At 41.8% G+C, this 25920-nt stretch overlaps 1 protein-coding gene across 1 annotated transcript in view; it reads left to right on the top strand.

Moving 5' to 3' along the window:
* Positions 1-15656, top strand: part of LOC147028610 (intraflagellar transport protein 140 homolog) — a 20244-nt gene extending 4588 nt beyond the window's left edge. Inside the window, exons 2-4 of the mRNA XM_085879214.1 lie at positions 4860-5023; positions 12391-12532; positions 14008-15656. Coding sequence (XP_085735340.1) covers positions 4860-5023; positions 12391-12532; positions 14008-14193 — 492 coding nt within the window. The 3' untranslated portion in view covers positions 14194-15656. The remainder of the gene's footprint in view (positions 1-4859; positions 5024-12390; positions 12533-14007) is intronic.
* The last annotated feature ends 10264 nt before the right edge of the window (positions 15657-25920 follow it).

Below are 25920 nucleotides of genomic sequence, written 5' to 3'. Positions count from 1 at the left end.
GCCAACTTACTCTGAGATCCTCCAGGCATTTAGCCAGTGCCCTCAAGAGCACTGTTCCTGTGGTGTACCACGAGCAGGTAGTCTGGAAGTCTTGGTAAGGGAAGAGGCTATTTACTGCAAGGAAGGACTGACACACCCGGCCTTCTTTTCGCTCACAGAGCTGTCCAGTGGCCATAGCTAAAAGCAAGGAATGGTAAACCATCACTAACCTTATGACAGCACTAGATGTATACATACACCTGCGCCGTGGGAAACCAGCACACCCAAGGAGGCGTTACCATATTTTATGAATACTGACATTTAAATGTTCAGCTGAATAAAGTTTGGTGTGTTTGTGTTCAGCTCATACCCAATATATAGACCATTTGTAAGACAATTTTGATATATAGACGTACTGCTTAATGTGTTCCATAGCAAGACTTCTTTAATCACTAATGACAACAAGAGCGCAAGTGAGCACAATATACACCCGAAAAAGTCTCTGTGACACACACACACACACATGCACGTGATTGCACACACACGCACACACACACGCACACACACACACACACTTAATTATGAAGAACAAGAAGGTATATACAGAATTGTGCTACCACATGGAAAACAGCATCCTGGTTGCCATGGCAACCACTTTAGATGACGAATGTATGTCGTGACACACCGTCTCCACAGTCTGTACCTATGTACCAAATATGAAACGTGAAAGTTGAAAACTTTGGGAGTTAGAGTGTGGACAGGAATGTACGGACGGACGGACAGACAGACAGACAGACAGACAGACAGACAGGCGACCGGTATCGCATAATACGCCCCAATATATATATATATATATATATATATATATATATATATATATATATATATATATATATATATATATATATATATATATATATATATATATATATATATCGGGCGTATAAAAATTTAAAGCAAAATAATCGCAATATACTTTATTAACAAACCTCTTGAAGAAGTTCAGTCACTCAAACTTTATCACCTCATCTCACCTCATTTTGAGCCTCAGCCATGATCATTCTTGGGTATCCAAAGCCAACCTGCAACTGGGCATCCTTAATCATGCCAAACTTTTCTTGGCAAACTCGAGCTTCTAACAATATACTTTGAGGGCTTCTCTGCAGCTCGATGGAATACTGCTCTACCCCTTGAAGCAGTGCCCTTGCATCACACCTTTCACATCTTGATACCGTGGATAGCAAGGCCTTCAAAATCATTGGAATCTCTTGTAATGAAGCTGAATCTCTGGGGTTATTAATTCCACGTTACAGGCTTATTAATTAATTCCACAGATTGGTGGCTTATATCTTCTACCACCTCCTTTCGTACGCCCTCTGCCATTTCTGTGCTCTGCTACCCCAGGTTTCTTGAGGGCGTGTGCATTTTGCCATTGACTTCCATGCCACGTTCGTTGTTTTAAGGGGTGTACCACAACATTCTGGTAAAACTCCGAAAATACAGACTCACTGCTTAAGGCCCAGTCACACCTTGACGTTTTAGCCAGCAATGGCAACGTATCAAAATGTATGTAAAACGCTGGCTTACGTTGAACTTTTGATGTTTTTTTTTTTAAAGATTCGGACGTATTCATAACGAGTTGGTCGTATGCTTAACATATTAGTAACGGACACAGAACGTTTCGTTGTCTTATAGAAAACTTATTCCAACGAATCCTTAGCCTGTTGTCGGCCTTCACAACCTCTGCCCAACGATAGTCTAACTTATGCATAGCGCGCTGCACGTATCGCTGACGATGACGTGACGTAGCCTATTAAAAGGCTGCCGCACAACGATTTAAATCATAACCTCCGGAGAAATGGAAGTGTCAACATCGCAGTCACACCTTGGCGATCTTGCTAGCGTATGCCGACCTCTGAAAAATGCGTCTAAAACGCTGGCACACGTCGAATACGGTATGGCTAAGTTTGGTATATGTGAATAGAACGCTTAAGTACGCTATCATACGTCGTATTAAGTGGAGTACGTCTTGTAATTTTAAACGTGTTAAACATTTTACGACGTACTTGCCATATGCCTCACACATTCTGCATGCGATGGGAATAAGTTGTATGCAGTACGCACGATATGCGAACGTTGGCACACGTCGACAAAAGTTACTTAAAAGGTACTCATAAGTTGAAACACGTAAAGGTAATGGTCAGCGTCAGTGTTCCAGACTCCCTGTTTTTTTTTTATTTTTTTTTTGTTTTTTTCTTCTATATGACGGTGATGTTGACACTTCGATTTCTAGTGCGGTTATGATTTAAATCGTTGAGTGGCAGCCTATTAATTATATTATATTATAACCGCACTAAAAATTGAAGTGTCAACATCACCGTCATACCGAAGAAAAAAAAAAAACAGGGAGTCTGGAACACTGACGCTAACCATTACCTTGACGTGTTTCGACTTACGAGTGCCTTACAAGTAACGTGTGTCAACGATCGCGTAACGTGCCTACAACACGTTACTCATAGGTTAGAAATAAGTTTCAGGTACGCTAAACATTAACTCGACGTGTTTCGACTTATGAGTAACTTACAAGTAACGTGTATCGACGTGAGTCAACGATCGCGTAACGTGCCTACAACTTATGGCTTGCGTTATGCAGAACGTGCGAATCATACGCTGGCATAAGTCTTAAAATTTCAAGCATGGAAAATTTGAGGACAACCACAAAGTACAATGTTTAAAGCCAGCGTACTATGACTTATGGCAGTGTTTTTCAGCGTGCTCTCAATGTTATCAAAACTTACCCATAACGTATTCGACGTGTACCAGCGTTTTACACAAATTATCCAAAAATCGGCCTAAGCTGGCTAAAACGTCAAGGTGTGACTGGGCCTTTACCTCCGTGCAATTATTCCTATTCTTTTTCTTTTTTTTTAATCACCTGTTTAACCAACTTCCTAAATCTGTTCAATCTGAATTTTTTTCCCCTCAACAGCTTCAAGATGGCTGTTCATCTTCTCAGGTGAATGTTTATACTCATGATGTTTTCACCCTAAATAACCCTCCCCAAACCCACCCCCTTCCTTTCCAGGCTTTTCAAGACTCAAGATAATTGTTTTCTCCCCTCATCCTCCATGCACCTGGTTTTCTTTATTCCATTCATTGTTTTCTCTTCCTATTATTGCTGTGTCTGAGTTGTATACTGCTTGTTTACCAATTGTCTCCTCCTTCCCTTGCTCTCACTCTTCCCCTCGCCCATTCTTCCCCCATGCATCCCTCTGTTCTGCTGTTTCCTCTGTTGTGTTCTTGCTCTTCCACGAGTTGAGACTTTGTATAAAAAAAAAATGTCAAAAGCAAGCATCAAGATAGAGTGAGTACACTACCAAAGAAAATGGATATGTAGGGGAAAAGAAGATGTAAAATAATAATTGATGTCCCGTCTACCACAATATTTTTGTTCCACAACAACATCCTCACTTTTGCTTCACACTGTGACCATGCTGTCATTTGAAGGAAATATCGAAAAGGCAGTCCAATTTGTTTACACTCATTGATATAGAGAACGAAAATGGAACAGCAGATGATTCACATTTTAAGCCTTTGGACTCCGTAGCATCTTCAATTTGCAAGCTTCACTGCTTTTGTGAATCTTTGTGTTGTTCTTTTACCCCACATGCGCAGAGCAAAGTAGCATTAAGTAATTGGTTTACTCTGTCTGTCAGTCTGTTTCTCTGATTGAGGAACTACTTAATTTTGATTGAATTTTATATTTTGAACACTGTAGAACACAAATTGGAATATGAACCTGTAGTTTAGCAGTACTTTGACTGAATTTGGCAAATTGTACGGAGTCTCGTCCTGAGTATGCATGTGCGCAGCATGGTAAAGCCATTGCTTCAATCTGTCTGTCTGTCCTGCCATCAAAAAAAATGAAAATCATTCCCAACAGGAAACTTACTGTTTTTAAGGACGTCATAACGGCCACAAACAACAGGCATGAAGAACTAAATTACAGTGTGACACAAGGTGGTGGAAAAGAGGGTGCAGAAACAGCCGTTAACTTCCAATTAATTGGTTTGTTTGGAGTTTTCTTTATACGACCTATAAAACTTTCATTTTATTACAATTGAATTATGTATTGAACACTGTAGAATACAAATCAGTGTTTGCATTTCCAAAAACCTCCATTTTAGCAGTAAATACTTGGGCAAAATTTTATGCTGTCTCAACCAATCAAATTTGCTGTGCGCTCTGGGGGCGTACAGCAAGATTCCGACAAAATGGCGGTACCTAGCGATACAACCACAGAGCTAACTTCATCCAAAATATGTTTTTCTTTCGTACACATTTTTCTCAAAGATCGTTCCAAAATCGTCAGTTTCTCTGAGATCATCTCTGAACTATTCCGTTTCACCCATCGGCTTCGTATGGTTGCCATCACGCCTCTTTTTCAAACTTTACAAACAAAGCTAATATCGACCGTGCTCGGAAACACAAAGCAAGAGTTGAAAAGATTCTTCCCATGTCCTTTTTTTCTTAAGTCTGCACAAGGGAAGGTGTTCTATGAACGCTCTCGTTTTCTTTTCTTTTCTCATCTTACAGTGAATTAAGATGAGAATCATTAACCTCTCCTCTCAAGTTAAATGTCTCATGTTCTGCATTTACCATGAAAATCGTCATCAAAAAAATAATAGGAAAGATGAGACAACTTCTTACACAACCAACCCAACCTCCCCCTCTGCCTTTCTTTTCACGTAATGTGTAATTGGCACTTTACTGCCTCATACGTTACTCAGCTTTTGCCGATGCTTGGATCAGAAAATGAATTATGAGATGTGGGAACATTTTGCTTGCAATTTCATGACTCAATGGGAATATAATTACAGATTGAAATTGAAGAGTGCCAGGACTATGAGGGGGGCCTGAAAGCACTGATTGAAGCGCACAACTGCTTAAGTGAATGCAAAACCATTTCTGGCGAGCAAGATGAGAAGAAGTTGCAACTCCAGAACAAGATCACGTTCATCAAAAAGTTAATTTTGGCAAAGAGGTACTGCATGATCTCAAAACTTATTAAAATGTCTTAATGCTGTATGTATGTATGTGTGTGTGTATATATATATATATATATATATATATATATGTGTATATATATATGTGTATATATATATATATATATATATATATATATATATATATATATATATATATTGTTACGTTTGAGGGGGGGGTATGCATTCAAAGGGTAATTAGGATGTTTAATTAGGTATGCCATGCTGTTCGAGTTTACCAGGATCTCGATGTAATAAGTAGCAATTCAGTGGTGATAAGTTGTCTAGTAAATGTTCATTTCTTCAAGGGGGAAATGATAATTGTCACGTAATTAGATAGGGACACGGGATAGGGTAAGTGTGTCTGCGTAAACCCCTTTTGGTATTCTCTGGAGACTGGCCGTGACGTCACAGGACAGTGCAGCGGATGGCTCCGCCCCGTGATCACGATTGGCAGAAGGCGACGGCGGTGGGCCAATAAACGGCTCGATTGGAAGTGACGAGGACAGGAGGATAAAAAGGTTCTGTTCGGGGTCGAAAAGGAAGAGGAAGAAGATCTGGACAAAAACGATCGTGTTTTTTTGGTGTGGAGGCTGTTGCACGGGAAGCATCCTTGTTGTTGTGCTGATTCGATCGTGTTCTTCATCGTGTCTTGGAGCCTTGCTGAGCCTCGTGCCTCACCTTGGTTGGCTCTGGGGTTCTGCTGACTCGGAGTACGGGGTCGAACGGCGGGCGGACCTGCCTCCCTCTCCTGCTCGCAACTTGGCGCCAGAACTGGTTCCCTGGCGGCTGTGAGCGGACTTGGGCCAAGACCAGGAGGTCGACAGCACCACGGTTTCTCCTGCCCCCCTGACGAGAGCAAGGCCAGCTCGTCCGACGCCGATCCAGGGACAGTTGAGTCCACACCACGGTCCAGCCTGACCACCAGAAATAGCTACGTTGTGTGTGTGTGTGTGTGTGTGTGTGTGTGTGTGTGTGTGTGTGTGTGTGTGTGTGTGTGTGTGTGTGTGTGTGTGTGTGTGTGTGTGTGTGTGTGTGTGCTTGGCGCCTAAGAGGGTTTGAGATCTCTATATTCATTGGAATTGTCTGTGTTTTTCCCCATGCCCGATCCCACACCATCCCGTCGAATCGCCCCGGATCCCTCTTCTTGCCGAGTCTTGTTATTTCTGGTTAATAGTAAAAACGAATAAACATCATCAACTCAGTGAAACGTGACTCGTGCCACCTTCCTCGTCCCGTTTGCGGTGGAGCGATTAGAACCGCCATGTTTGGGTTATAAATAAATAAACCGCCTCCATCGTTTCGGCTCATTCTACGTTGGCGGGACTGTTCAAGTCCCGTGGACGTCACTATATATATATATATATATATATATATATATATATATATATATATATATATATATATATATATATATATATATATATATATATATATATATATATATATATATATATATATATATATATATATATGCCTGGTGTTGGCGCAGTGGTTAGGGCAGCGGCTTGGGATCCAAAAGGTCCTGAGTTCAAGCCCCGTTGGGCCACTGAATTAATACACCAGGCGGTTGACTCAGCCTGTCATCCTTCTGAGGTCGGCGAAGTGAGTACCAGTGTACTGGGCCGGTGTATACCCCGGTTAAAATAGATGTACCATATCCCTGTGTCGGAAGAGGCGACCAGGGTTGTGTCAGGAAGGGCATCCGGTGTAAAACATGTGCCAAATCACTATGCGGATCATACGGATGATCCGCTGTGGCGACCCCTAACGGGAGCAGCCGAAAGAAGAAGAAAATATATGTATGTATGTATGTATGTATATATATATATATATATATACATATATATATATATATATATATACATACATACATATATATATATATATATATATATATATATATATATATATATATATATATATATATATATATATATATATATATATATATATATATATATATATATATATATATATATATATATATATATATATATTAGGGTGGTCCAAAAAAGTCGAAAAAAATAGAATGTTGCTCCACTAGCTTAAAATTATTCTAATATGATCCAATAACGCGCATACATTTTTTTAGCTTGATCGGAGGTGATTTAGAGGTCGCTCCATATGACGACTTTTAGTCTCATGACTTGAATAAATTAGGTATGGTCAGGTACGATTACGGGTACTTCTGGATGTCCGAGGTGGAAATGGAGTGCATTTTCGAACTCTAAGGGGGTTGATTTACTCTAAGAAATGACTGCACCGACATTGAATTCACTACCATTTCAAAAATATGACCTAAAACAAGATTTATCATTACTGGAGTTGAGTAACTTATCCAACTCATTTCGATATTTTCTAATCTATAATTAATTTGTTGTCCGTCTAAAAATTTCTTCGAGTAAATCGACCCCACTGAGTTTGAAAATGCAGTCCATTTTCACCTAGGAAGTTCAGAAGTGTGCGTATTCGCATCTCACCATACCCTAATTTTTCAATCAATGGAATTACAAACTATTAGAATATTTCGTCTCATTTACCAAATACCACTATCATCTCTGCCTCTATTGCTGTCTCCACTCCCACCTGAACTTATTTCTAGCCGGTCAAACATCCAGTGTATTAGATTTAATGATTCACGAAAAATATGTTCGTTATTTATTTAGTTATTGTTATATTAAATTAGGGTATGGTGAGATGCGAATCCATACACTTCTGAACTACCTAGGTGAAAATGGACTCCATTTTCGAACTCGGTGGGGTCGATTTACTCTAAGAAATGTTTAGACGGACAACAAATTAATTATAGATTAGAAAATATCGAAATGACAAGGATTAGTTACTCAACTCCAGGAAAGATGAATCTTGTTTTAGGTCATATTTTCGAAATGGTCGTGAATTCAATGTCGGTGCAGTCATTTCTTAGAGTAAATCGACCCCATAGAGTTCGAAAATGCACTCCATTTCCAGACATCCAGAAGGCAACGCAACCCGGACATCCAGAAGTACCCGCAATCGTACCTGACTATACCCTAATTTAACCAACTCATGAAACTAAAAGTCACATTTGGAGCGACGTCTAAATCACCTCCGATCAACTTAAATTTTTTTATGCGCATTATTGAATCATAGTGGAGTAATTTAAGGCTTGTGGAGACACCATCTGAATTTTTTATATTTTTTTTGCTGTTTTTGGACCACCCTAATATATATATATATACACACACACACACACACACACGCACACGCACACGCACACGCACACGCACACGCACACGCACACGCACACGCACACGCACACGCACACGCACACATATATATATATATATATATATATATATATATATATATATATATATATATATATATATATATATATATATATATATATACATGTAGAATTACATTGAGCTGTCAAATTAATTATTCTTTGTATAACAGAGTGAAGTAGTTGAAACCTTTTGAGTATGTATTCTTTTCAAATACCCCCCTTCATGGTAGTGAGGCAGTGTGAGATTTATTCACTCTCACATTTCCTCATTAGATGAACTCATTCAGGAGAAAATATGGTCAAAATAGTACAATATCGACTAAGTGCTCTCTGCTGACTGAAACATTCATGAAATGAGCTGTTTATACAGTTGTCCCAAAACATTTTCCCCGTTCACTCTCTGCAAAGAGCAGGACCCCAGTCTCCATTTTCAACATCAACTTGAGATTATATATATATATATATATATATATATATATATATATATATATATATCATAGCCAGTGTGACCACTCCTTGGCTTTTTTCACAAGATATGGGCTATTTGTTGTTCACCTTGGCGTCTTAGTTTTCTATAGGTTTTCTTGGCGTATAGGTTTTCTTGGCGTATAGGTTTTCTATTATCATCGCTTTACCAAAACCTTGTGAATTCTTGGCTTTTGTCATTGGCTCACCTTGGCATTTATTAAAATGAGCAGTGGTCACACTGCTCATAGCATGCATCTCCAGCAGGGACGAAGGAACTTGTTGACCCAAGCAACACGGGGATTTCACCAATAACAACCACCACACCTTCCTTCTTTGGGGCGTGCCCATCATGGCTGCATCACCCAATAGTGACCTCTCCCAGATAGCTCGTCATGAGACTCGGAAGCAAAGAGCACATCACCTCAGATTATCATTCATATTTTATTAACCAACCAAAACTAATAACATTTGTGAGAATCCTTCAGTTAAACCTCTCTTGTTCTGCATTTACCTTGAAAATTGTCATCAAAAAGTGATAGGAAAGATGAGACAACTTCTTCTGACCTGGTTGAGACACAATCTGATCACAAGATCTAAAGCCACTGTGGTGGGTGTTCACCCACCTGTCATAATCAAAGCAGAAAGCCCCTGACTGAAAAATGCAAGTCCATCTCAAGCAAGTTCATCACAACCAAAACCTTAATCCAATGAACTTTTAGAACACTGTTTGCTACCGTTTCCTCGCCTCCTCTCTTATATTATTCATCTGTTCCCTTCCTTGTATCAAACTGTTCCCCATTGTCGAGACTCATATAAGAGCGAACACACAACGCACAGCAAGGGTGGCATGAGACAAGAGGGGCGGGAGAGGGAAGGACAAAACAGTGGGGAATAGAGACATTCAGATGTCTGTGGAAGGGAGAGGAATGGGGTGGGGAACATGGGGTATACAAGATGGACATTACAGGAACTTTCAGGAAGGAAAGCAGGGAGTTTGAAGGAGGTGGGTTTGGGGTGGATTAACGGAGGTAGGGAAGATCGGGGATTTGGATGGGGGACGATAAGAGGTGGTGTTGAACAGCTGTTTTGAAGGCGTAGAGGGAAGAATGGGATTCAACAGAGTGAGGGAGTTTATTCCAAAGGTGGGAAAAAAGAGGAATGAAAGAGTGAAGGTGAGCAGTGATTCGTGATTTTGGTAGTTTTACCAGAAGGGGGTTGTTGGCGGACCTTGAGCGCCCTGCGGAAGTATGGTTGGGACAAATCGCACAGAGCGGGGAGGGTGGGCGAGACCGGAGAGGAGACGGTAGAAGACAGAAAGACCACCGACCTGCCTGCGGTGAGAGAGTGAAAGGCCCAGAGACTCAGCCTCATCGCGGGAGACGCCAATGATCCGAAATGCCTTGGTTTCTACAGCGTGAAGCCGAAAAAGGTGAGAGGCAGGAGCACCAGCCCAGAGGGGAGAGCAGTACTGCATCAGGCCGTAGACAAAAGCTTTGTATGTGGTCAGGAGCTCAGGTTGGCCGAGGAAGGACTTTGCACGATGGAAGATGCCAACTGGCTTTCAAGGCCAGCTTGGAAATGTGGCTTCCCCAGGAAAGACCATGGCAGATAGTGAGACCCAGAAGCTTGAATGAAAGTACTTCTTCCAGAGGATTGTTGAGAAAGTAGATGTGGGGGTGGGGGTTCTAAACAGTCCTTTCGGAGAGACGTAGTGAGATTGTGAGATTTGTCAGGATTGAAAGAGATGTTCCTCGTGTTGGATTTCACTGTGGTGCAAACACTGTGATTTCAATGCAAACACTGACTTTGTGATTTTTTTACAGATCTGCAGAGAGTGAGGAAGCTGCGGCTTGCCGGTCTGAGGGATGACCTATGGTACGACAAAGGGTGGAGTCATCACCAACGAGATAAAGAGGATTTTCCAGAGTATGAGAGAACTCCAGTTAGGGCCACACGTTGGCTGTGACAGGAGAGGAAGTCTGCGAGCCGTGAGTGGAGATGGACTTGGATACCATAGGAAGAGAGTTTGGTGAGCAGGGCAAGGGTGCCAGACCATTTCAAAAGCATGCGATATGTCTTGAGATATGGCTCTGATTTCATGTCTGGCATTGAGTACCTTCCATCCATTGTTGGGATAGCACAAGCAGCATATCCAGGGAAGAGTGACCTTGTCTGAAACCAAATTGATGATCGGAAATCAGGCCATTGGAGAAGAGGAAGGATTTTATGTCTGAAGCGATGATGGATTCCATAACCTTGGTGATGATTGCGAGGAGGGTGATTGGTCTGTAGTTGCAGGGACCTGCTTTTGCACCTTTTTTATGCAGAGCGGTAATGTTTGCTGATTTCCATGCAGATGGCAGATGACCTTGAGCAAATGAGAGAGGGTGAATAGAACAGAGAGAGGGTGAGCAAGAGCAGAGGAGAGGAGAGAGAGGGTGATGCCGTCTGGACTGGTTGTAGAATCTGAGTCGAGGTTTGACAGTGAGCTCTCCACCTTGTCAGGAGAAAAGGACACAGAGTCCAGGGACAGTTGGGTATGACTGGGTAAGGTGTTTTCAGAAAGTGATGGGTTTCAGACACAAGATTTCGATGCAAACAATGAGTTTAGGCATTCAGCCTTTTCACATGCAGTATCAGCAGTATGGCCATTTGAGGTAAGGGAGGGGATGGAGGGGGAACATACACCAGTAACAGATGTGATTGGATGCCACCAGTATTTGGAGGAGGGAGAGAGGTTTGAGAGTTCAGAATTGAGATTATAAAGATGTTGTTTTCTGGCTCTCGTGAGGGTAGACACACACTTGTTCCAAGCTTTGTGGAAGGAACTGAGATTACCCTCAGTTGGGTTTGCTTTCCATGAGGCAAAGGCAATTTGTTTCAGGACAACTGTCTCACCACAAGCTTCAGTGAACCATGGGCGGGAGGAAGGGGAGGACAACTGAAGACGAGAGGGGATAAATCTGTGCATGAAGAGCACGTTTCTTTGAAAGAATTCCCAGGATGAGTTGATGTTGGAGAAAGTTGCGATGGGAGACCAGTCTATAAGTTTGATGGCTGCTTGGAGACCCTGCCAGTCATCCTGAGTGTAATGCCAGACTGGACGGCGAACAAATGGTGTTTGTTCTTATTGCCTCTGTCATCTCGCTCTTCCATGAGCCTCAATATTGTCTTTCTTTTTGTTCTTAAAAGAGTGGCCCACAGTGTAATTGAAGAAAGTTTATGATACTCAGTAAACAGTTCTTCTCAACTGTTAGCAAGAAGCCAAACCTGGCACAAAAGTGCACCTTTGCTCCACATCCCGTTGCAATAGATCCCTTTCAATGGTCGAAGAAGATCAAGTCTGCTTTCCTGAAGCATTGTTCCAGAGCTCAATCATTACATGTGCACAAAGATGGTGCGTTTCGAATACAGAGTATTCGTGTTATCGAGATAACTTTAACATCACAGGTGAGATAGACTATACAGTATTGCCTTTTCCTGTGTTTCGTTAAGTGGGTGCAACACTGAAATCCACATACACCATGACATCTGACTACCCGTCTTTTATGCTGGGACCTAATATGGTACTTTATTATCCTTACTCTCCCATCTAAATGACCTTTTGCTTATTATCGTTACCAGCTTGCTCGAGACCAATTCACAGCAGGCAGAGCAGAAGCTCCAAGCCCTTTTCGAGGATCCTGGCCTCGAGTGCACCATGCATCCTGCTCATGTGTTCACTCTACTTGTGCAACACCATGTCAGCACTCAAGACTATCAAATGGTAGCTGTATCTCTGCAGCATATACCCTTTAAATGCACTCTATCACAAGTTGAAACATTGTATGGAGGGAAATTCATTCTTTGTGCAAGATCTCCCAAAGTAATTTTTAGTTTATCTGGAATTAGAATTCCAGATAAGGTATTGTCATCATGCACCGTCCGTCCATCTCTTATTTCAACTTCTCCGGCCAAACCATTGGGCTGATTCAGGTGAAATTTGGCAGTTAAGGTTCCAATCCTGACTGGTAATGGGGATTTCAAAGTCACGTGACTTTAAGTAGGTCAAAATGGTGGACTTAGTAAATTCCTTCAAAAATCTTCTTCTCCAGCCACACCAGTCAGAATGCTACCAAATTTGGGTTACAACATTAGGCCAGGGTCCAGATAAGTTACAGGTCCAGTGGTCCTATTTTTTTTGAATACTCAGGATAGGATGCTCCCTCTCAGAACAGTTTGAATTTGGCCAGGTTACAATCGCAAATGGTCCACTTCTCATTTAATAGTTGTTGGCTCTTTTGGGAATAAAACTACATGCGAATAAAAATAGATGAGACCACCATTTTAAAATAAATTGCATTTAAAATGCAAAACATTTTTAAAAAGAACTTTTTTTTTCATCTGAAATAATTACGACTCACTGTAAATAAGAAATGCACCTTTTAGTAATTTACTTGTGGGTGACGAAGTGTCACTCTACCTGAAAACAGGGGACTACATTTTACATGTGCAAAAGGAGTGGGACTTCTACTTTCCTCTCCTCTCTTCACTACCACCTCTCCCATTCCCTTTATATCCAACTCCATTTCTCTTCCTTCTGCTCCCTTTACCCTCATCTCTCTTAATTCCCCACTACCCTTTCTTTCACCGACCCCTCTCCTCGACCAAACATGACCTTCTTCATTTCTCTTCCTGATTCTCCTTTCAATTTCCTATTCTCCCTTTCTCAAATTTATTTTTCTATGATATACACCATATATAGAGCTCATCAAGGCAATTAACAGGCTCCTAATAATCAAACTGGAAACCTTTTTTTCATGGGCAGAAATTTACCTTGCCTGTGAGGCAATAATGACAGCACAACAGCCAAGCTCTGAATAAGCATCTGGAAAGGGATGCCATTGGATACGATTTAAATAACTAAAAATGGCACACTGAGCAGCTGCCATTAATGAACAGTGGCAATACGAAAATCACACATAAACTAATGTACAGCGAGAGTGTTATTTCCAGGATGAGTGCAGACCGAACGTGTAGAAACGGGTCCCTCCATCTGACTTGATAGTTGATACGACAGTATTTAAGTCGCATGAAATATGGTGCACAGGCATGTTTTTTGAGGTATGTTCGCCAAATGTTTTGCAGCGAGGAATCATCATGAATCGCATGGGTACCATCAAAATGCGCACCACTAAACCTAAAAGATGTCACAGTTATGGAACAGTCAATACATGATGACGCTCAGTGTGTATCCTGCAGGCATACAAGCTGCTGATGCAGCTGCAATCGAAGTATCCATCACTAAGCATGCAGCGGTATGTGAGCCAAAGAGTACTCGACGCTATCAGTCATGCCTTGAACCTGCCACCCGGACGATGGGGCAAGCAAGATGAAGAGGTGCATGATGAGGCAGACAGCGAAGAGATTGTCGACGAGAATCTTTAACCAAACTCTCACGGTTTGTTCGGGTTTGTCCATATACACTTACAAAAACTTTAATATACATGTGCTGTTTCAAAATAAACTTGAATTGCACTCCTTTAATAACGTTAAAATTATCCATCTTAACGTTCAAATTATCCCTCTTAATACGACTTCAAATGGACTATGCCTGGAGCCATTTTACTTCCCAACACATCTATGAGGTGGCTATTCTCAAAAGCAAAAAATGTTTGCTTTGTGTCTCACTATCCAAATATTGTACGCATTACTCCCCTCTAAGCCATCTAGCCTGGGTTTGAATCCTGGTCAAGCTATAAAACTGTCATCCCCGTATTTCACAAGCAGGGTGATTCATCAATGTTTGTGCTGTCCCTCAGATGGACATTTAACTGGGCATCCCATCTGCCAGCATTTATTGGTGGATGTTAAAGATTCCACAGCATCCTTTGCAAAGAGTAGGCGAGCTATCGCCAGCACCATGAGCAAAATTCCTGCCCCAGCTACCTCATGGAAAACAATGGCAAACCTCCCCAGTATAACACTTGCCAAGAAACTGCTTTGGTCGCATCAGAATCATAATAGCACCAAAACATCAGAATCTTAATCCTATTGTTTGTACAATTTATAAATCATACATCGCCCTGCATCTCAGCACATACTCTGCTTCTGCATTCTTAAAGTAAAATCAAAATTCAAAACTCTAAGATGTTTCATGAAGCTCTGCTCATCTCTGTCAATAACAGACACAAGCAGTTTGAATGTGCAGCCAGATAGCCTATCCAAAAAATTCAATACAACTTCATAAAGCTTACCAGAAAAACTTTTTGGCCAGGTCTGTATCCTCTTTGATTCCACATTGCATTTGTGATAGTTTTAGAAAATGCTTTATTTGCATAGCCTAACAAGCCAGTGGTGATGTCAGACTGGATTGGTCAATGTTAAGAGAACTACACAGGAGAAATCCTCAACCAAATCGAGCTGTGTATCCATCTTGTGTTTCTGCCTTTAGCTGAGAGATTGATCAATTCCACCATTTTCTGGTTAACCTTACTGGTGGAAAATAAAAAGCATGATAAAATGAATTAGATGTTCTTCATCACCACTACAACTTAAAACTTCTTATTAACTCATAATGGGTCACTTAAACAGGGAGGTAAGGGGTGCTAGCAGTATATACTCCCCCACAGGACAGTAGGTCCATTCACTTTTTGGAGGTGACTCCACTCTGAATTTTTTTTGCTGAAAAAGTTATGGTGTGACTATGTATTCTGGCCCTTTGAGCTAAGAAGTGTGCATCTGTATGATCATTTGCTGTTAGCCTACAAGTTGAAGTACATGATGATGTACATTAGTTTCATAAACTTTGTTGGACTGTGTACTACGGCCTTAAGGGCTGAAGTATACATCCTGAGCTTTGTTGGATTATCTTTTTAATATTATGATGAATAAATGTTCCTCAGAAATCAGTGGTCCCTAACATTTATGGAATGACCATGCATTCTGTGCCATGTGGGGGTGAGTATGGAGGTGTTTTTGTAAGACCTTGAGCCTTGGCCTTCAGACCATGTATGAATTTGACAAGTTTTGTTTGATAATGTATTTAATGCCAAAGTACACGTCCTTAGCTTTTATTGTTTGATTCTTACCTTTTTGTGTTTAAAAAAGGCATCTTAAATCTCAACAGCGATGAGCCAAGGAGCAGGAAATGTGTCCGTGGAGTCCTTTCCCCTCAGGGTGGGTTGACCATCCTGTCAAAAGAGGCTTCTAAAGCCTGTGTAGGGTGACTAATGTTGTGGTCAGCAATCTAGCAAATGACATCGCATGAGGCAGTCCATTACATGAGATCCACATATACAGTAACTATTACAAAATGATTCTCACATTTATCTCGAAAATATTTTACAATTGGTAAGAAATACGATTTCTTGTAATTGTTTTAGAGTAGTGGTCGGGGTAAGAGGATCGCTCAGTTACCAAAACAGCTTGATTTCTGACGCACTTTCCATCAGGCTGTCGAGCTTGGGTTTGGTCGCTTGCAGGGATGGACTCAACTACCAACTGCTGTTGATGCAGTGCCAGCAGGGAACACTACCCCCCCAAATCAAAGCACATTTCGTATTTGGGCTGCACATAGAAGTACAAAATCAGCTGGCTTTGCAAATCTGTCTTGCAGAAGAGCCATGTGTATTATTAAAATAATAATAAAAATTAAATCTACGACCGCTCCCTCAAACTGAGAACACCAAAAGTCCACCAAAATGACCTGAAAATATCAGGTCATTCAACTTTCAGAAATTTCTATCTTTATCTCCGTACAACTGATGTTTCTTGTTCATACCCTCATTAATATAATTTGATTATTGCACTGCACTCATTCATAATCAATGTGTTCACCCATGAACATCCAACTCGTTTCCTTGCACCACTCCACCCGGTTTCTCCCACAGCCCACATACGATTGTGTTATCGGAATCGAGTCAGAAGCTCTCGTTTCCATGCAATGAGCATTTTGATGGATGCTTGCAGTTATTTCTCACTCAGCTTTAACTAACTTGATCTTCACCATTTTTTGGCATACAATTTTTAATGGTGAATCTCCTCCAGCTCTTATTTCATTTCCGTTTCCTCCCTCCACCCATGATGCCGATGCATTAATTAGTATTATGGTAATTAAACAGCACCATCTTCGTAACAATCTCATAATACCACATTCCCTTTTCATTAACAAAATTAGTCTAAAGCTTAACTACGAATAAAAAAACCCATAACAGACCTGTCATCAACAGCATACATAATGAATACTGAACAATCACATTCCCCACCCCTTTTTTTTTAACACAAAGTCCTCAACCTACACAGCTCAGCAGTATCTGGTCCCATGACGAACAACTCTGGCAAAAGCTTGTGTGGGCGTTGTTGGGCAAGCAAGGTTGCATTGCAATATAATCATCAAAACTTGTCCGGCTTTCAGCAGCGAGTCCATTTGTGGTTTGAATTGCTGGTGTGAGGTGAATTGCATTCTAGTTTCCCATCATAGAGTCTGTACATGAGCACTGTTAGAGTTAGGGAGCAGGACCTCTCTGTTCAATGATCTTTTGGGATTGGCTAAACTTGGTTTTACTGTTTAGGTCCTCTCTTCGAGCATGACCGAATAATATGGGTGTCGATATCCTTCGATCCGTCCGTCCGTCCGTCCGTTCACAATGAAGTTGAAGCGGGAGATCTGGTCATTAGTGATCCTGATAGAGGTTGATGAGACGTACACGATGGTATGACTTTCAAGGTCACTGAAGGTCAAGGTCAAGGTCACGAGGCCTTTGAAGTTGCGAAAAAAAAAAAAATGAAAAATGCGAAAATTTGAAGAATTTGATTGTCGCATATGAATCTATGGGAGAATATCTAAATTTGGTCGGTCCGGATTTTCGATATTCGCTTTCGTTTTCGTGTCACGTGACTTCAAAGTTGGCAAAACATGCGAAAATGACGATTTTCAAAATCTATCCCCTACATTTCTCAAGCGATCTTGAATTTGATTGTGGCATATGAATGTATGGGACAATATCTAAATTTGGTCAGGATGGATTTTCGAATTTCGCTTTCGTTTTCGCGTCACGTGACTTCAAAGTTTGCAAAAACTGCCCTACCTTCAGGAGGCTATATATTCTCTACTGGGCATGGTAAAAGTTAGTGAATGGTGTCGTTGCATAGCAGCTAACCTTGTCTTTCATGTCCATTCGAAAGAATACCGATATCTTCGAATACGTACACGTCACGTGACTTTGAATTTTGCGAAAACTGCTTCATGTAGTTGCAAAATGACGATTTTCAAAATCTATCTCCTCCTACATTTCTTAAGTTATCTTGAATTTGATTGTGGCATATGAATCTATGGGACAATATCTAGATTTGGTCGGGCCGGATTTTCGATATTGGCTTTCGTTTTCGTGTCACGTGACTTCAAAGTTGGCCAAAAATCCCTCCTGACCCGAGAACACGACACGCTAGTAACAGGAACTCATGCTTGTAAAGGTCGTTCTCGTGCTTGGTATTCATTAACTCTCGGTTTGTGACTCCTATTATATAATCTGCCTGCCTGCCCGCCCGCGGCCCGCCTGCCTGCCCATAGCATAGCTTTTTAGGTACCCCCACTCATAGCCGAATGTCCCCACCAAATCGGCAAATTGCCATAGGCCGAGGTCATAGAAACTATCAGAATCGAAAAATATCCGATGGCATATCGTTATGTGTTTAATATACGTCAAAGTGCTGGAAAACAATAGAGATCTCCATTGTTTTCCAGCACTTTGATATACGCCATCCTTCTTTTGACACGAATATTGATCGGCAGCCGACACAACGGGACACGTGTCCACTCATATGAAGTTTTTACGGTGTTGTTGTGTTTTTGATATTCCCAGTGTTTCGTCAAATAGTAGCAGTATTTCGTCAAATCAGTCAGGCGTCAAGAAGTAGCACTGCTTCGTCAAATAATCGCCATGTGCGATTGCGATATTTCCGGTTTCCTTCCGCGTTTATCTTATGTCGTACACATATAAACATTATTCCTGCATATAGTGCACAGTCACCGGTTGTCTTAGTCATCGGTTGGTCCAGTGCAGCCCACTGGAATATTCTGAACTGAACGAACAGAACTGTGGATAGTAAGAATGAGTAGTGTGGTGTCGTCAGTGTTGTTGTTGCACTTTTCATAAGAGATTCGAAAACAAAAAGGCTAGGCCTACGTATCTACCCATCAAATCCACTGATGACTGGTTTGTGTCGTAGTTGTCTATCTGCCATTTGCTACTGTACCTACCTACTCTACTACATAGAGTGATAGTGATTATACCACCTACTTCTACAGACTCTTGGCCATCTACCTACTGGACATTATTTGACGGACTCGTTTCTCGCAGAGATGACCGTCACTCCTGCACGGGTGTATTTTTTTTTTGTATTGTGTGTCGAGGTTTGTGGAGGAGTGAGAACACAATGATAAGAACAGTGGAAAGCAAAGGGTGGGAGGGAACATTCCAACAGCAGGGATGAAGGACAAAATAGAGGTAGACTGAGAAATATGGGATGTGAGGAAGAATGAGGGCAAGGTGAGACACAGGAAGTAAACGAGATGGTTACACCCCCAAACGTTTAATCACAGAGGTGGAACAAAAAAACTGGAAACTCGGTAAGAGGTGGGTTTGGAGAGGGTTAACGGGGGCACAAAAGATCATGGTCGTGAGATGATGGTGAATAGCTGTCTTGAAGCCCTGGAAAGAATAATGAGATTGAAGAGACTGAGGAAGTTGGTTCCACAGGTGGGAAGGAAGAGGATTTAATGAGAGGAGTTGAGCAGTGATTTTGGATTTTGGGAGTTTCACCAGAAAGCGGGAAACTGGAAGACCACGTGCTCCCTGCAGAAAGAAACCTGGCCAAGGTGGGGGATGCCAACTTCATCTGAACTTCTCCTTTCCCTCTTAAGTGACTGAACCTTTTCAAGAGGATTGTTAAGAAAGTAGATAGGAGGGTTCACCAGACGGTTATTTCAGAGTGTAAGATTTGTCAGGATTGAAAGACATATTCTAAGGGTTTCTGAAAACTGAAAAGCTGCTCCGTGGGAGTACCTCCTGTGCAGCTGGCCTTCGCAGGGCAGCTCACTGGATGACGGGATTGGGACAAAGCCTTCAGGACCCTCACTCTGATAGGAGGAAAAACACGGGTAACCTTCTCGGGTTGGAGTGCGGTAGTGCGTCAGGGTGGTGGTGAGGTGTCGTCCACCAGGTGGTGGTCTCCTCCGGTTAACCTGATGCGGTTCCTTCAGGTGGGTGCCTGGAATATCCTATCTCAAAGAGATGATGATCACCCATCTCTGCTATCATCTGTGCTTCAGTGCTTTAATATCAGTATTGCAGCACTCTCTGAGGCTCAAAGATCGGATAGTGGTGAGATCATGGCGAGTGGTTATACCCATTACTGGTCTGGTCGCTCAGATGCTGAGCAGTTCCAAGTAGTTGCTGCAGGTGTGTCCAATAAGTTGACTCCCATGATAATTGAGGTAACACCGGTCAACAAGCATATTATGACACTGAGGATTTGTCACTCAGGTCAGGTCAGGTGTGGGAGCATGTTCCTGAGCAGCACATTGCTGCGTCCACTTCCGCCGGTACTCCAGTGGCCTCCATCTGGCAATCCCCCAAGCAGATGCCTGGCCCATCCCATCTCCTTGAGATGCTGATCAACCTGCTGCAACCACGAGGCTCCCTCGCTGAGAGAATCTGGTGAGCAGGATTAGCGTCAGGAGAATGAACCACCTTGTCCATACAGCTACAGCTAACGCTCAGAGACTGCAGGAAACAAATCTCATGGAAGTCTTTCTCTGCAACTGCTCACTGGACACAAAGTCTGAGCAGCAATAGCCAAGGATTCTCAAAGCAATAGCCAAGATCTGCTACCAAAGGAATCAAGTCTCCATCTCAGATCCCTGGTCAGAGTCCAAGTCTCACATCCATAGAGCAAGACTGGAAGCACCAACAACCTGAAGACTTGGACTTTTGTCCTCCTGCACAGGTACTGGCAGCACCACACCTCATGATCCTCATGCGATCACCTCATGATCCAGTGAATCCATGCCTCCCCAGGCCTGACCCAGACATCTGTTGACCTCTGGCTCACAGCCAGCAGAGACATGAGTATCACTGCCAAGGTAAGTGAAGCTCTCCGTAACCTCAACATTCTCAACAGAAACAGGTACAGACAAGAGAGCAACATCCAACATCATTGAAGGCCTGGTTCTTAGTTTTGAAAGATCTTAGTTTCTTGATCTGAAAGTCCCAGGAAACCCGTAATCCCAGCGGCTCCGACTCCCCATTCAACACTTCGAGGACCCACAAAAATGATATCCAGAGTCTCCGTAAAAAGGGGGAGGGCAAGGGAAGACAGCGCGAGGAGGGAGGGGTTCGGGAGGAGGGTCAGTGATAGTTGAAACTGTCATACCTCGAGTGTCATTTCCCTGGTCTGATATACTGTCGTGGCCAAAAATATTGGCACCCTTGCACTTTTTTCAAATAACTCACAATTTTCTCGAAAATAAGTTGAAATTGACCAAAGTATTTGGTCTCCACCATTCTTTGTTTCACTGTTAATATTACAGAACCTTTGTTTTTGATTCAGAACTTAATATATACTTTTAAATCAGAAAATATAATGAAATGGCATTGACAAAATTATTGACACCCTCGATGCACCAAGGCACCCAGTGCCAGAGACAGTACAACTCCAAAACATCACTGAACCTCCTTCATGTTTGACTGTAGAGAAGGTGTTCTTTTCTTTGAAGGCTTCCTTTTGTTTTCTGTAAACATAGAGATGACGTGCTTTACCAAAAATCTCTAATTTGGTCTCATCTGTCCACAGGACATTCTCCCAGAAGGATTTTGGTTTGTTTAAGTGTGTTTTGGCAAATTCCAGTCGGGCTTTCTTCTGTCTCTCTCTCAGCAGTGGGGTCCCCCGGGGTCTCCTTCCATAGAACCCCCTTTCATTGACTTGGCGACAGATGGTGCAAGTTGAAACGGTCATACCTTTTATCTGAAGGTCAGCTTGAATCTGTTTGGCAGTTGATTGAGGTGCTTTCTCCACCATTTGAACAATCCTTCACTGCAATATTCAATTAAGCTCTTTCTTGCGGCCACGTCCAGGGGGGGGGGGGTTGGCTACAGTGTCATGGGCCTTAAACTTCCTGATAACATTGTGTACGGTGGACACAGGAACATCAAGGTTTCTTGAGGTGGACTTGTCGCCTTAAGATTGTCCATGCTTGGCTACAATCTTGTGTCTGACCTCCTCAGACAAGTCTCTGGTTTTCTTTGTTGTGTGAAGGGGACAAGGGGTGGAGCATCACCTGTGGACAAGTGATTCTCATCCTGCTTACAGAGAAATACCATGCTCATTGCGGTACACATTGACACAAAACAGCAGAACGACTCCTTTTCTCGATTCAAACTGGTTGAATGAGTGATTTTTTTTATATCGCAGTCACCTGCAACTCACCACAGGTGAGTTCAATTCCAAAGTAAAGGTGAATCACCTGCTTCGAATCTAATTATTGCTAATATAACAACTTCTAAAAGGTGCCAATAATATTGGCCGGGCCATTTTAGGATTTCTGTGTGGAATAAACTAAGATTTAGTGATTGTTTCAGCTTATTTTGTTTTGTTCCACTGCAAACCAAAGCAATACATATGTGGACACCAAAGGATTTTTAAATTTCAACAATTTAATTGAAAAAGTTGTGCATTATTTTTTAAAAAGTGCAAAGGTGCCAATATTTTTGGCCACGACAGTATGCTCCAACTGAGGTGAGTGATCTCACTGTGAAGGAGGCATTGTATGCCGCGCCTGAGTCTGTGGTTGATCAGTGTCCCAGACGAGAAACTTCTGGTCTTGGGGAATTTCAATGCATCGACTGGCACTGATAGGAATGGCGATGAGACGTGTGTCGGTCCCCATGGATCTGAAACTGTGACCCGCCTTTGTTTGTGGAAACGCAAGCTGCAGTGAACCAGTTAAAAGGGGGTAAAGCCCCAGGGATCTGTGGCATCCATGCTGAACTTCTCAAGGCTGGTGGAAATGCTGTACTGGTATTGCATGCAGTTCTGTGCTCTGTTTGAAGCACAGGCATCATCCCAACTGACTGCAAAAGGGGCCTCGTCCCTCTCTGGAAAGGGAAGGGTGATCACCAGGACTTCAACAACTATCGATGGGGTGACGCTGCTCTGTGCCAAGCAAGGTCTTTGTTCGGATAATTCTTCATCGGGTTCACCACCATCTACTCGAGCACCAGCATATGGAACAGCGGGCTTTACACCAAAGAGGTCAACAACTGGCTGTATCCTTGCTCTCCAGGTCCTCACCGAACGCAGATGAGAGTTTTGGCAGGGGCTGCTTGTACCCATGTTGAGCTCCACAAAGCATTCAATCCAGTGAATCAGGATGCCCTCTGGAGGATTCTTGGTCTTCGCAGGGTGCCACAAAAGTTGATCAATCTGATTCATGAACTATACTCTGGTACGGAGAGTGCTGTGAGGTGTGGTGGTTCCATCTCTGACATTTCCAGTGGCTGGAGGTCATCGGGGGTGTGTGTTACCCCACACTCTTCAACCCTTGCAATGGATTGGATTCCAGGGAAAATGTTGGAAGGATAAAGTTGTGGTGCATCACTTGGGAATGTCAAGATCTCTGATCTTGATTTTGCAGATGATGCAAGTCATCCTTGCGGAAACACTGGATGTCCTTGAAGGGGCCCTTAAAGCACTGAAAGAGGAATCAGAACCCCTGAGATTATGGGTTTCCTGGGTTAAAACAAATATCCATGCTAACAAATATCCAATGACATATGAGATGCTGCCATCTTTTCTGTACCAGTTCGTGGTGAGAATGTTGAGGTCATGGAGAGATTCACTGACCTTGGCAGTGATATTCATGTCTGCTGGCTGTGAGCCAGAGGTTGATAGATTTCTGTATCGGGCCTAGGAAGTCATGGATTCACTGGATCATGGGGTATGGTGCTGTCGATCATATGCTTGTGATTATCAACATCTCTGGCTATTCTCAGAGAGCTATCTCAATGCAGTTGAGTGTGGCATTTCACTCAAGCAGATTGACAGGGACTGCAAGCAGGCATCTCTTTTCAAGACAGGTCTCCAATATCTACTTCTCCTGCTGTTAACTATGAATTATTCCACAGAAACCTGCTCTTTATCCCTCTCTCTCATACAGATTCAGCCCATCAAGTCTTCAGTTATTCTCCCCTTCTTACCACTCATCTCAGATCACCAATTTGGTTTTAAACCAGGATACATAACAAAATTGTTAACCTCCACCATCTTTGAATATGGATAGAGTTTACTGTTTTCACCCCTTTCTGTTTGTTTGTTTGTTTGTTTGTTTGTTATCTTGCCAAAACAACGTTTTTGCAAGATATGTTAGTCAGCTTGTATGTTTTTTTTTTGTTTTTTTTTTGTCTGTAATCACGTATAAAAAATTCTGCAGAGCACAGTTATCATTGGAAATTTTGTAACTTCGCATATCAGAGGCCTATAGAGGTCCCTTTCAGCGCACAAAATTTTGAAGGTCATGGTTGAAGGTCAAGGTCACTTTGTCGCAAATCAGGGGAGTCGACGAAACCCTTATTTTTTGAGTAATTTTGATCGGATCGTCTTCAAACTTCATGGGAATATAGTTCATGGTCTGGCGCTCAGCTGATTAGTTTGTGGTGGCGATTGGCCTTGACCTTCATGGTTAGCGCCTGAGGTCAAACATATTTGACCCCAAGGTCAAATTTTCAAGTTTTAGGAACCATATCGTGTCGTACCTCAAATTGAACACCTCGATGAGTGCTTTCTAGATATGTCAAGCTTGAGACATTATGACGTCATTTGGTGACGTTATGAGGCAAACATATTTTTCATGTTTACTCTGTAGAACGATTTTCATCGGAATCTCTCGTTGGCAGATATTCCTCAAGGAGTCGCTCCTGGTGGATAGCAGCTCTGTTCACCTCAGTGTGACCTTAAAGAAGTCACACGTGGTCACCTTTTGGCAAGATACGGGTCACCCTGAGGGTGACATTGGTTTATTTTATTTGTTTGTTTGTTTGTTTGTGAACAGTATTACGGAAAAACTCCTTGACGGATTTCGACGAAACTTGGTGGGGGGGTTAGGTATGGTCCAAGGATCATGCCATTAAATTTTGGATTTGGTTCCCCCCCCCAAAAAAAAATTCTTAGAGAAATTTTTTTTTTTGCATTTCTACATGTTTAAAGTGATTTCCAATCCCCCCCCCCAATTTTTTTTTACCCACCCTCCAAAAAAGAATTTTTTTTGCATTTCTACATGTTTTAAGTGATTTCCAACCCCCCCCAAAAAAAATTGTTACCCCCCCCCAAAATAAATTTAGAGAATTTTTTTTTTTTGCATTTCTACATGTTTTAAGTAATTTCCAACCCCCCCAAAAAAATTGTTACCCCCCACCCCCCAAAAAATAGAGAATTTTTTTTTGCATTTCTACATGTTTTAAGTGATTTTCAACCCCCCCAAAAAATTGTTACCCCCCCCAAAAAAAACTGCTAGAGACAAAAAATTTTTTTTTGCATTTCTACATTATTTAAGTGATTTCCAACCCCACCCCCAAAAAAAATAGATTGAGAAATTTTTTTTTTTTGCATTTTTACATGTTTTAAGTGATTTCCAACCGTCCCAAAATAATTTTTACCCCCCCCCCAAAAAAAAAGGGAATTATTTTTTGCATTTCTACATGTTTTAAGTGATTTCCAACCCCACCCCCAAAAAAAGATTGAGAAATTTTTTTTTTGCATTTTTACATGTTTTAAGTGATTTCCAACCCTCCCAAAATAATTGTTACCCCCCCCAAAAAAAAAAGGGAAATTTTTTTGCATTTCTACATGTTTTAAGTGATTTCCAACCCCCCCCAAAAAAATTGTTAGAGGAAAAAAAAAAATTTTGCAACTTTTTTTTCAACAAATTTTCGATATATTTTTTTTTTTTTTTGCATTTTTACATGTTTTAATGTTTTAAGTGATTTCCAACCCCCCCCACCCCCCCCCTTCCAAAAAAAATGTTGGAGAAAAGAACTATAACTGTCAGCACTGTTGACATATTTAATGAATAAGATATAAGGTTCACTTGAGTGACCCAGCAGTATTGGCGGCGGAGGT

The sequence above is a fragment of the Eptatretus burgeri genome, chromosome 4, assembly GCF_056783735.1.
Source record: "Eptatretus burgeri isolate ZD-2024b chromosome 4, Ebu_testis_v1, whole genome shotgun sequence".
Classification (NCBI taxonomy): domain Eukaryota; kingdom Metazoa; phylum Chordata; class Myxini; order Myxiniformes; family Myxinidae; genus Eptatretus; species Eptatretus burgeri.
This window is presented reverse-complemented; position numbering and strand designations above follow the sequence as displayed.